The sequence below is a fragment of the Mobula birostris genome, chromosome 9 (assembly GCF_030028105.1).
Source record: "Mobula birostris isolate sMobBir1 chromosome 9, sMobBir1.hap1, whole genome shotgun sequence".
NCBI classification, from domain to species: Eukaryota; Metazoa; Chordata; class Chondrichthyes; order Myliobatiformes; family Myliobatidae; genus Mobula; species Mobula birostris.
In genome coordinates this window covers 43,735,621-43,748,612 of record NC_092378.1, presented here as the reverse complement: position 1 = coordinate 43,748,612, position 12,992 = coordinate 43,735,621, and the positions used below count along the sequence as shown (strand labels likewise).

The 12,992-nt window shown below is 46.2% G+C and overlaps 1 protein-coding gene across 3 annotated transcripts in view; it reads right to left on the bottom strand.

Moving 5' to 3' along the window:
- The window catches only part of LOC140202723 (glucoside xylosyltransferase 1-like), a 57,529-nt gene extending 45,370 nt beyond the window's left edge, over nucleotides 1-12,159 (bottom strand). For all 3 annotated transcript variants that reach the window (XM_072267950.1, XM_072267952.1, XM_072267951.1), the window contains exon 1: nucleotides 11,825-12,159. In XM_072267950.1, coding sequence (XP_072124051.1) covers nucleotides 11,825-11,973 — 149 coding nt within the window. In that variant the 5' untranslated portion in view covers nucleotides 11,974-12,159. The remainder of the gene's footprint in view (nucleotides 1-11,824) is intronic.
- Nucleotides 12,160-12,992: the final 833 nt, after the last annotated feature.

The following is a 12,992-nucleotide window of genomic DNA, read 5'->3' as shown; positions in this document are numbered from 1 at the left end:
GGACCAGAGATGACCGACGCCGCATCTGTTCACGCAGTTTCGTTAAAACTGCCAAGCTTCTGGACGCTGTGACCTCGCCTATGGTTCGAACAAGCAGAAGCCCAATTCTACATTCGGCAGATAACCTCATTACTACTACGTGGTGAGCTCCCTCGACCAGGAGACATCAGCACAAGTTGCACAAAGTCGCCCCCGGAGGACAGCAAATACACAGCATTCAAAGCCCTGCTCATAAGGACTTTTGGACTCTCACAACGCAACCGAGCTGCCAGCTTACTGCACCTGGATGGTTTGGGAGACAGGCCGCTGTCAACATTAATGAACGAAATGTTGGCCCTAGCTGAAGGACACAAACCCTGCCTCATGTTTGAGCAGGCGTTCCTAGAGTAACTGCCCAACGATATATGCCTGCTGCTGTCCGATGCAGATTTCAGCGACCCCCGGAAGGTGGCAGCCCAGGCAGATGTGCTGTGGAATGCCAAGGAGAGAGGGGCATCCGTCGCACAGATCACTAAGCTGCGTGCCCAATGGCAGATCAGACCAGGCCCGGCAGCAGAGCCTACAAAACCCGGCGACGTGAGTGAGGAGTCCAATGAACAATGGTGCTTCTACCACCAGCGGTGGGGCACAGAGGCCCACCGTTGTAGACCGCCCTGCAAATTTCCGGGAAACGCCAGAGCCAGCCGCCGCTGATGGCTACGGTGGCTGGCCATCAGGACAGCCTCCTGTACGTCTGGGAGAAGCAGTCGGGACGCCGCTTTTTGGTCGACACTGGAGCGGAGATCAGTGTCTTACCTCCAACGAGTTATGATACCCACAACAGAAAACCAGGACCCACCCCGATGGCCGCAAATGACAGCACAATACGGACCTACGGCACCCGCACGGTGCGGCCTCAGTTCAGCTCCAGCCAGTTCACGTGGGACTTTACACTGGCCGCCGTGGCCCAACCACTCCTGGGGGTGGATTTTCTGCGAGCTCACAGCCTGCTGGTCGACTTGCAAGGGAAGTGACTCGTCCACGTCAAGTCTTTACAAACGTTCTCCCTGGGTGAAACCAAGTTGCCAGCCCCACACCTGGACTCCATCACGCTGTCCAACGACGAATTTGCCAGGGTCCTGGCGGATTTCCCATCAGTTCTAACACCGCAGTTCACGGCAGCCATGCCCAGACACGGAGTACAGCACCACATCCCAACCCAGGGACCACCCCTCCACGCCCGTGCTCCAAGGCTTCCCCCGGACAAGCTCCGACTGGCGAAGGAGGAGTTCAAGAAGATGGAGGAATTGGAGATCATACAACAGTCTGACAGCCCATGGGCCTCCCCACTGCACATGATGCCCAAGGCAACCGGGGGGGGGGGGCGGGGAGGGGGCTGGAGACCATGCGGCGACTACCACAGACTGAACGAGGCTACAATGCCAGACCGCTACCCTGTGCTGCACATTCAAGACCTTGCAGCAAACCTACACGGTGTAAGGATCTTTTCCAAGGTAGATCTTGTCCGGGGGTACCATCAAATCCCGGTACATCTGGACGACATCCCCAAAACAGCACTCCTCACCCTATTCGGCCTTTTCAAATTCCTCCGAATGCCGCTCGGCCTAAAGAATGCTGCACAGACGTTCCAGCGGCTAATGGACGCGGTGGGACGTGACCTGGACTTTGCACTCATCTATTTGGATGACATCCTCATAGCCAGCAGTAGTCGTCAGGAGCATCTGTCCTACCTCCGTCAACTCTATGCCCGACTGAACGAATTCGGCCTTACAATTAACCCGGCCAAATGCCAGTTCGGACTCGACACCATCGACTTCCTGGGCCACAGGATTACTAAAGACAGGGCAACCCCCAACGCGGTTCGCCACTTCCCCTGACCCAACACAATCAAAGGCCTGCAGGAATTCGTGGGTATGGTGAATCTCTACCACTGTTTCCTCCCCTCAGCAGCCCGAATCATGCACCCCCTGTTCACTCTGATGTCGGGTAAGGGCAAGGACATTACCTGGGACAAAGAGGCCGCAGCTGCTTTCGTTAAAACCAAAGAAGCCTTGCCAAACGCCGCGATGCTAGTGCACCCCAGAACGGACATTCCTACTGCCCTCACGGTGGACGCATCCAACACAGCAGTCGGTGGAGTGCTGAAACAACTCATCGTGGGTCGCTGGCAACCCCTGGCGTTCTTCAGCAAACACCTACGACCACCCGAGCTCAAATACAGTGCTTTTGACCAGGAGCTATTGGCACTATACCTGGCAATCCAGCATTTCAGGTACTTCTTAGAAGGTAGGCCCTTTACCGTGTTCACAGACCATAAACCACTTACCTTTGCGTTCACGAAGGTGTCCGACCCCTGGTCGTCCCGCCAGCAGCGACATCTGTCCTACATCTCCGAGTATACAACGGACATCCGGCATGTCTCGGGAAAGGACAAAGTCGTGGCGGACGCACTATCCAGACCTACCATACAGGCCCTGTCCCAGGGGGTGGACTATGGAGCGCTGGCAGAGGCACAGCAGGCAGACGATGAGATCCCAGGATGAGGCTTTCAGTTCCAGGACATCTCAAATGCCCTCTTACTTTAAGGATCGTGGTTTCCCTTCTGCCATCATCAATGATACCCTCACCTGCATCTCCTCCATTTCCCGCACTTTGGCCCTCACCCCATCTTCCCGCCACCACAACAGGGACAGAGTTCCCTTATCCTAACCTACCACCCCACCAGCCTTCGGATCCAGCACATTATCCCCGCAACTTACGCCACCTTCAACAGGACCCCACCACTAAGCAAATCTTTCCCTCTCCACCCCTCTCCGCTTTCCGCAGGGATCGCACCCTCCACGACTCCCTGATCCGCACGTCCCTCTCCACGGATCTCCCACTCGGCATTTATCCCTGTAAGCGTAAGTGCTACACTTGCTCTCTTGCCACCATTCAGGGCCCCAAACAGTCCTTCCACGTGAGGCAACACTTCACTTGTGAGTCTGTTGCGGTCATCTATTGCATCCGGTGCTCCCAGTGCGGCCTCCTCTACATCGGTGAAACCCGACGCAGATTGGGGGATCACTTCGTCGAGCACCTCTACTCCGTCTGCCACAACAGACAGGATCTCCCGGTTGCCACCCACTTCAACTCTGCTTCACATTCCCATTCAGACATGTCCATACATGGCCTCCTCTACTGCCATGATGAGGCTAAACTCAGGTTGGAGAAGCAACACCTCATATACCGTCTGGGTAGTCTCCAGCCCCTTGGTATGAACGCTGAATTCTCCAACTTCCGGTAATTCCCTCCCCCTATCCCAGTTTCACTCTGCCCTTCCCCCAGCTACCTACTATCTCCCTCATGGTTCCGCCTCCTTCTACTACCCATTGTGCTGTCCTCTATTCCTTCTTCACCTTTCCTGCCTATTCTCTCCCTGCTTCCCCTCCCCCACCCCTTTATCTTTCCCCTTACTGGTTTTTCACCTGGAACCTTCCAGCCTTCTCCTTCCCACCCTCCCCCCACCTTCTTTACAGGGCCTCTGCCCTTCCCTCTACAGCCCTGATGAAGGGTTCCGGCCCGAAACGTTGACTGATTGTTTCCATGGATGCTGCCCGACCTGCTGAGTTCCTCCAGCTTGTTGTAAGTGTTGCTTTGTCCCAGCACCTGCAGAATATTTTGTGTTTATAAATATATACAGGTATTGCAGTGCCTATTACACTCATTGGTCACTTTATTAGGTACACCTGTACACATGCTCATCAATGCAAATACCTAACCAGCCAATCATGTGGCAGCAACCCAATTCATAAAAGCATGCAGATATAGTCAAGAGGCTCATTTGTTGCCCAGATCAAATGTCAGAATGAGGAAGAAATGTGATCCAAATGACTTTGATTGTTGGTCCCAGACAGGTGGTCTGAATATGTCAGAAACTGCTGCTTTACTGGTATTTTCACACACAGGTCTCTAGAGTTTACAGAGAATGATGCGAAAAAAAATCCAGTGAGCTGCAGTCCTGTGGGCAAAAATACCCTGCTAATGAGAGAGGTTAGAGGAGAATGGACAGATTGGTTCAAGCTGACAGGAAGGCAAGAGTAACTCAAATAAGCACACATTACAACAGTGGTGTGGAGAAGAACATCCCTGAATGCACAACACATTGAACCCTGAAGTGAATGGGCTATAGCAGCAGAAGACTGAGGTACTGAATGTACATGCAGTGCAGTTTTGGCAGAACAACAAATATTTACTCTGTCGAGGAGGAGGAGTGAGAGTCCATGTGCAGCAAGCAGGTGAGTTACAAAAAATAAAGTATTAAATCTGATTCTGAGAATAGGGTTCCCATCCCACCAGCCTTCAAGTTTAATGCAATTTCTGCTGATGGATTCTGATGTTTAAATCCAAGGTTCTTTAGAAATCAGGAATATGGTTGTTGCATCATGGTCGTTTTACTAAGAGTTGATAGAACAGAAGAAAACTGAACAGGCAATGACAGGGAAAGCTAAGATTCAAAAACAAAAAAATGGTGCCTAACCCAAAATGGATTATTTTATACCCAAAAGAGATGAGGAAAATTCCATTCCAGTCTATAGCTAATAATAATTCAATTACAAAGTACTGTACGTAGTCAATACTGCAGTACAAGTTAATGAGAAAAACACTTAATTCTGCTAATGCAGTGCAAACCTTCCAAAATTATATTTTGTATAGCCAGTAGAGGCATAGTAAACTGTTATGCTTATAAAGACTACTTAAAATACGAACAGATGATTAACTGCTAAACTACAAATAAAATGACAATTAAACAGTCCGATCCAACAATTCCCCCCCCCCCACCACCACCATTGCTTCTAAATCACACATTTAGAATCATTACATCTGAAAATTCAGAGGCAAGAAAACTTGTGGTATATAGGTTACATATGAAATAATCAAAGAAAACTTCTTTGCTGAAGGAATATCAAAGGGTATATATTCTTTAAAGTATTCATAAGATTATAACATGGTTAGACAGATTAGTAGGCACACTTAGATGAGTTTGAACTATCCTGTTCATGATTGCCTTTAAAGGGGTAAAAAAGATATAGACTAGACCTGTGACATTCCAATCTGGTGACCCAGGTCTGTACCAGAAAACCAGGTATGACTTGCAGAGAGCTATTTCAAGGGCAAAGAGACAATTTTGAACGAGGTTGGAGTCAACATCAGATGTACAACTCTGACAGGATTTGCAAGACATTACTTCGTACAAAGCGAAACTCAATAGCAAGAATGGCAGCAATGCTTCACTATCAGATGAACTCAACGCTTTCTATGCACGCTTTGAAAGGGAGAATATAACTGCAGCTATGAAGATCCCTGCTGCACCCGGTGACCCTGTGATCTCTGTCTTGGAGGCTGATGTTAGGCAGTCTTTAAAGAGGGTGAGCCCTCACAATGTGGAAGATACCAATGGAGTACCTGGTAAGGCTCTGAAAACTTGTGCCAACCAACTGGTGGGCATATTCAAGGACATTTTCAATCTCTCTCTGCTACAGGCAGAAGTTCCCACTTGCTTCAAAAAGGCAACAATTATACCAGTGCATAACAATAATAATGTGAGCTACCTTAATGACTATTGGCCAGTAGCACTCACATCTCCAATGATGAAATGCTCTGAGGGTGGACATGACAAGATTGAACTCCTGCCTTAGCAAGGACCTGGACCCACTGCAATTTGCCATTCACCACTAAAGATCAACGGCAGACACAATCTCAGTGGTTCTTCACATGGCCTTAGACCACCTGGACAATACCAACACCTATGTCAGAATGCTGTTCATCAACTATAGCTCAGCATTTAACACCATTCCCACAATTCTGATTGATAAATTTCAGAAGCTGGGCCTTTGTACCTCCCTCTGCAATTGGATCCTCGATTTCCTAACCAGAAGACAATCTGTGCGGATTGGTGATAATATCTCCTCCTCATTGACGATCACCACTAGTGCACCTCAGGGGTATGTACTTAGCCCACTACTCTACTCTCTCTACACCCATGACTGTGTGGCTAGGCATAGCTCAAATACCATCTATAAATTTGCTGATGTTACAAGCATTGTTGGTAGAATTTCAGATGGAGATGAGGGTGTAAAGAAGCGAGGTATGCCAACTAGTGGAGTAGTGTCGCAGCAACAACCTGGCACTCAATGACAGTAAGACAAAAGAGCTGATTCAGGACTTCTGGAAGGGTAAGACAAAGGAACACATACCAATCTTCAAACAGATCTGAAGTGGAGAGTGAGAGCAGTTTTAAGTTCCTGGATGTCAAACTTGGTCTAACTTAAATAGCAACACAGCAGTCCTCAATCCTGATTTCCATCCGATATTCAAAGCCAGAACTTTTTTTTCCCCTCAGACAAAGGAGTAACAGAATCAGTTGTTACCCTTTATAATGCATACTAAAAATTCCCACCTTTTGTTTTCGAGTCTAACAAACTCATAAACTCTGGAATATCCTGTCACTGACTACACCACTTTCTGGATTCTAGCGTTTAAATCCAAGGTTGTTTTAGAAGTCAAGAATGAGGCACAATATTTATTCCTTTATGATTGTTTTATTAAGAGTTGACAGAACAGAAGAAAACTGAACAGACAGTGATAAGGAAACTGCCAACTCAAGACCATAAGATGTAGGAGCAGAATTATGCCATTTGGCCCATCGAGTCTGCTCTGCCATTTTATCATGGCTGATTCAATTTTCCTCTCAGCCCTAGTCTCCTGCCTTCTCCCCATATCCCTTCATGCCCTAACCAATCAAGAACCTATCAACCTCTGCCTTAAATGTACATAAAGACTTGGCCTCCACAGCTGCCTGTGGCAAAGAATTCCACATATTCACTATTCTTTAGCTAAAGAAATTCCTCCTTATCTCTGTTCTAAAAGGACACCCCTCTATTCTGTGGCTGTGACTATTCTAGCCTTAGATTCTCCCATCATAGGAAACACCTTCTTCACAATGACTCTATCAAGGCCTTTCACCATTTGATAAGTTTTAATGAGGTCTCCCCTCATTCTTCTGAATTCTAGTGAGTACAGGCCCAGAGCCATCAAACACTCTACATATGACATGCCATTCGATCCTGGAATAGTTTTCACTAAACACACCCAAAATGCTGGAGGGACTCAGCAGGCCAGGCAGCATGTATGGAAAAAGAGTACATAGTCAACATTTCAGCCCAAGACCCTTCATTAGGATTTCCAGCATCTACAGAATTTCTCATAACTTTCATGAACCTCCTTTGAATCCTCACCATGTAGAAAATAGTCAGGCCTTTCATTTCTTCTCCCGAAGTGCATGAGCATACACTTCCCAACACCGTATTCCATCTGCCACTTCTTTGCCCATTCTCCTAATCTAAGTCCTTCTGTAGCTTCTCTATTTCCTCAAAACCACCTGCTCCTCCACCTATCTTCATATCATCTACAAACTTTGCAACAAAACCATCAATTTCATCATCCAAATCATTGACATATAACAAAAGAATCGATCCCAACACAGACCCATGCAGAACACTACTAGTCACTAGCAGCCAACTAGAAAAGGCTCCCTTTATTCCAACTCTTTACTTCCTGCCAATCAGCCACTGCTTTATCCTTCCTGTAATACCATAGGCTCGTAGCTTGTTAAGCAGCCTCATGTGTGGCACCTTGACAAAGGCCTTCTGAAAATCCTAGCACACAACATCAACCAATTCTCCTTTGTTTGCCCTGCTTGTTACTTCTTCAAAGAATTCCAACAGATTTGTCAGGCAAGATTTTCCCTTGAGGAAACCATGCCTACTTTATCACGTGCTTCCGAGTACCCTGAGACCTCACCTTAATAATTGATTCCAACATCTTTGCAGCCACTGAGGTCAGACTAACTGGCCTATACTTTCCATTTGTCTGCCTCTCTCCATTCTTGAAGAGTGGAGTGACATTTGCAATTTTCCAGTCTTCCAGAACAATTCCAAAATCTAGTGATTCTTGAAAGATCAATATTAATATCTCCACTATCACTTCAGCCACCTCATTCAGAACCCTGGGGTATACACCATCTGGTCCAGGTGACTTACCTACCTTCAGACCTTTCCGTTTCCCAAGAACCTTCTCTCTAGGAAGAGTAATTTCACCATGACCCCTGACACCTGGAACTTCCCCATACTGCCGGTGTTTTCCGAGGTGAAGACTGATGCAAAATACTTACTCAGTTCATCCGCCATTTCTTTGTTGTGCAGCACAGTTTTCCAGTGGTTCAACATCCACTCTCACCTCTCTTTGACATTATGTATCTGAAGAAACTTTTGGAATCCTCTTTAATATTACCGGTGGACTGTCCAATATGGGTTTCTTTAGATTAGATTAGATTTACTTTATTGTCATTGTGCCACGTACAAAGCCAATGAAATGCAGTTAGCATCTGACCAGAAATGCAAAGAATTTTGTTATTTACAAAATAACTGCAAATAAAAAGTAAGTGCTACAGCACATAAATATAAAAGTACTGAGACAGTACAATATGGGTGTAATACTGCTTCGTACTGTGATGCGAGGTTCAGCAGGGTCACAGCCTCAGGGAAGAAGCTCTTCCTGTGCCTGCTGGTGTGGGAGCAGAGGCTCCTGTAGCACCTACCGGATGGGAGGAGAGTAAAAAGTCCATGGTTAGGGTGAGATGCATCCTTAATAATGCTTTTCACCCTGCCCAAGCAGCATTTATGGTAGATGTTCTCAATGGTGGGCAATTGGGTGCCGATAATCCGCTGGGCAGTTTTCACCACACGCTGGAGTGCTTTGCGGTCCAATACGAGACAATTGCCATACCGCACTCAGATGCAGTTGGTGAGTATGCTCTCAATGGTACAGCGGTAAAAATCCGTCATTATCCTGGGACAGAGGTGGGCTTTCCTGATGCTCCGCAGGAAATAAAGGCGCTGTTGTGCCTTTTTGACCAGGATGGAGGAGTTCAAGGACTAGGTGAAATCCTTGGAAATGTGGACACCAAGGAATTTGAAGCTTGATACACACTCCACTACAGCTCCGTTGATGTAGATGGGGACGTGAGTGTGGCTCCTAGCATGCCTGAAGTCCACAATGATCTCCTTGGTCTTCTGAGTGTTAAGGGCCAGGTTGTTATCGGCACACCACGCAGCCAGGTGCTGGACCTCATCCCTGTAGGCTGTCTCATCATCACCTCTGATCAGGTCAACCACCGTGGTGTCGTCTGCAAACTCGATTATGGAGTTAGAACCAAGTACAGGAACGCAGTCATAGGTGAAAAGGGAGTACAGAAGAGAGCTTAGCACACAGCCTTGAGGCACGCCAGTGTTCAGGGTGAGAGTGTAGGACAGGTTGTCTAACTTAACTGATTGGGGTCTGTTAGTCAGAAAGTCCAAGGTCCAATTGCAGGGGGATGAGCTGATACCAAGCTGGCGAAGTTTGGCGATCAGCTTGGAGGGGATCACAGTATTGAATGCCGAACTAAAGTCAATGAACAGCATTCTGACGTAAGAGTTGGGGCTGTCCAAGTGGGTCAGGGCAGAGTGAAGTGCCACGGAGATGGTATCCTCTGTTGACCTGTTGGTGTGATAGGCAAATTGATGGGGATCCAGGGTAGTGGGCAAACAGGATTTCAGATATGATAGAACCAGTCTCTCAAAGCACTTTGCGATGATGGAAGTGAGTGCAACTGGGCGGAAGTCATTCAGGCCCGTGGCAGTGGAATGCTTCGGCACTGGCATGATGGTGACGATCTTGAAGCTTGTGGGGACAACTGCCCGGGGCAGGAGCAGATTTAGAAGCTAACTCTGTCAATAAATTTTCTATTATTTCTCTTCTCGGATCCTCATTTCCTTTATCTTTTAGTAGACTAACTGAAAATTTGGTAGTTAAACATAATTTGAGGATCTGTGTACAATTTAGGAAATTCTTTGGTCTATTGAGATTTTCTTTGTCTAGTCCCATTTGTTCTACTTTTTTAAACCTTCAATGACCGATTCAGTTTTTAAAGAATGGAATAGATTGGGTATTAAATGCTTCCAGGATTTGTTTGTGGAGGAAGTCGTCTTTCTTTTGAGCAAATGTCAGCTAAATATAGGTTACCTAAAACTCACTTTTTTTGTTATTTACAAATTAGAGACTTTCTACGTTCTCAATTATATACATTTCCTTTAAGTTCCGATAAGGACTTATTACATGTAATTTTTAATCTGAAACCTTTTTATAATGGTTCAATATCCAATATTTATGGTATGTTGCTAGGAATGAGAAATGTTCCTATAGACAAAATTAAAAATCTTTGAGAACAAGATTTACAGACTTCAATCTCTGAGGAAATTTGGAATGAAATTTTTTAATTGGTGAACACTTCATCATTATGTGCCTGTCATTCCCTCTTACAATTTAAAGTGGTTCATAGGGCTCACATCTCTAAAGATAAGCTGTCTCGTTTTTATTTGGATACATCTCCTTTCTGTGATAGATGTAATAATGGAGAAGCTTTATTAATTTATTTAATGTTTTGGACATGTCTGAGCCTTGAAAGATACTGGAAGGAAGTATTTCAAACTTTCTCAGTACCTTGGCCGCATTATTTGGTATTGTTGGAGGAAAAGACTTTATTTTGGAGACTCCTGATTTGCATATTTTGGCTTTTATTTCTCTTATAGCTAGGAGGGTGCTCTTGCTGAAATGGAAGGATGCTGCTCCGTCTACTCAAGCTCAATGGTTATGCGATGTTATGTCATGCTTAGATTCAGAGAAGATCCGTTGTTCAGTTTTTGAATCTAGCCAAGACTTTTATACATTGTGGGGACCATTTTTAAAAAATATTACCAGCTAGCTTACTTTCATATTATTCATTTACGGATGAATAGCAATTAAACTTGAATTGAATTGAAGAAAATGCTTCTTCTATTATACGACTCTCCAGTACAACGAATTATGTATTACAAAAGCAGTGTGGCCGAGAAAGCGCACACACACCGATTCACTCAGATTCATTGAGTTAAACATGACAGTAACAGGTCCATAGTGACCAAGTTACTTATCTGAGCTAGTCCCATTTGCCTGTGTTTGATCTTTACCCCTCTAAACATTTCCTAGTCAGGTAACTGTCCAAATTCCTTCTAAATGTCATAATTGTACTCATTTTTACCACTTGCGCAGGTTCAACTATGCTCCTCCAGCATCTCGTGTTTATCAATTACAAATATGAATAGCATATTTTACATTATCTTTAAATAACATACGTTATAAACTACTTATGTGACAAAATAAACAAAAAGGCACATAACCACATAAGTACAAGCTGAGGGAAATACAAACGGGGGTAAAATTATGTCTCAATCCTCAAGAGTTCTATCATTTACTTTGCAAATCTTGCTCGATTTGTCTTAATGACTTCCGGCCTGCAAGTGTCCATTACAATCAAGCCACCTATTATCCTCCCCACCCCACAAATTTGGGTATTTGATCCTCCACAATATTCCGCGTGGGATATTTAAACTGGAGGTGGGTGTGTGTTAGTTGCGAGCGCGACATCAACCAGTCACTGGATCGGATCGAACTCGGGAACCTCTGTTCTCGAGCCCGGCGCTGATCTCGCTGCGCCACCAGCCGACCACATTGCCCACAGCGACGGTATTGCACCTCCAAAGCGTCAGGGGGCGCTCGCAACAGCGGGAGCGCCGTGGCCGCGGGTTTTAACACCGCCCCCGCGCGGTCGCGGTCGCGGTCGCGGTCTCCCCTCCCCCCCGCGACCCAACCCCCATCGCTACCTTCCCCCACCCCACCCTCACTTAAACACAGGCCTCCGCTTTACCTGCTCGCTTCGCGCCCTCCATTTCTCCTATTCCAAGCGGGCTGTCCGCGAACGCCCTCTTCCGCTCCCGCGATTTCGTTGAAAACATAAAGGACGAGGATGAAGGCGAAGGCCAAACACAGCAGCACGGCCCGCAGGTAGCGCCGCATGCCGTTCGCCGCTGCGCCTGCTAGCTTGACGTTTGCAATCAAGCTAGAACACTCGCACCGTTGGAAAGGTGCCACAAGCTCTTTTTTTCATCTCTGGCAAAAACTTTTTATTAAAGGAAAGGTTATATGGCAACCCCGCCCACATTCTTCCCCTCGGAACTTTTCCTTCCGTCAGTCACGATGATGCTATCAGGCGCGTCCAATCGTTGCCGATTTTATTGGCGTGGAGGAGCCGCGGCAGACTGGTTGCCTAGCAACAGGACTGCTTCAGCGCGCGCTCTTTGGCTCGACCAATGCAGTTCCGAAAGAAATCGAAGCAAGGATATAAAATGTCAAAATTACACAGTGCAGCGTTATTGACCTGAAAAGTTATCTCTCCACAAGTGCTGTCTGCATTGCTGAGTATTTGCAACATTTTCTATTGTTTTCGTTACATTCCAAAAAACTCTGCATTTATTATAGTATATTTTATAAAGGGCTTTGCTATGTAAAAGATAGGAGGAAGTTTCACTTATGAATTAGCTCCAAATGATTTGGGCACAATGACAGTCAGGTCCCTTTGCTTGCTTCCCATATCCTCATGCTATTCAGCAATGAAACAGGCTGTTTGGCCCATCTAGCCAATGTTAACCAAGATGCTCATCTAAACTAGTCCTAGTTGCCAACATTTGAGTTAGTAAATTTGCTGATGACACAAAGCTTGGGGGTGTTGTGGATAGTGTGGAGGCTGTCAGAGGTTACAGCGGGACATTGACAGGATGCAAAACTGGGCTGAGAAGTGTCAGATGGAGTTCAGCCCAGATAAGTGTAAGATATTTGGTAGGTTAAATATGATGCAGAATATAGCATTAATGGTAAGTGTGGAGAATCAGAGGGATCTTGGGGTCTGAGTCCATAGGGCACTCAAAGCAGCTACGCAGGTTGACTCTGTGGTTAAGAAGGCATACGATGCATTGGCCTTCATCAACCGTGGGATTGAGTTTAAGAGCCGAGGGGTAATGTTGCAGCTATATAGGACC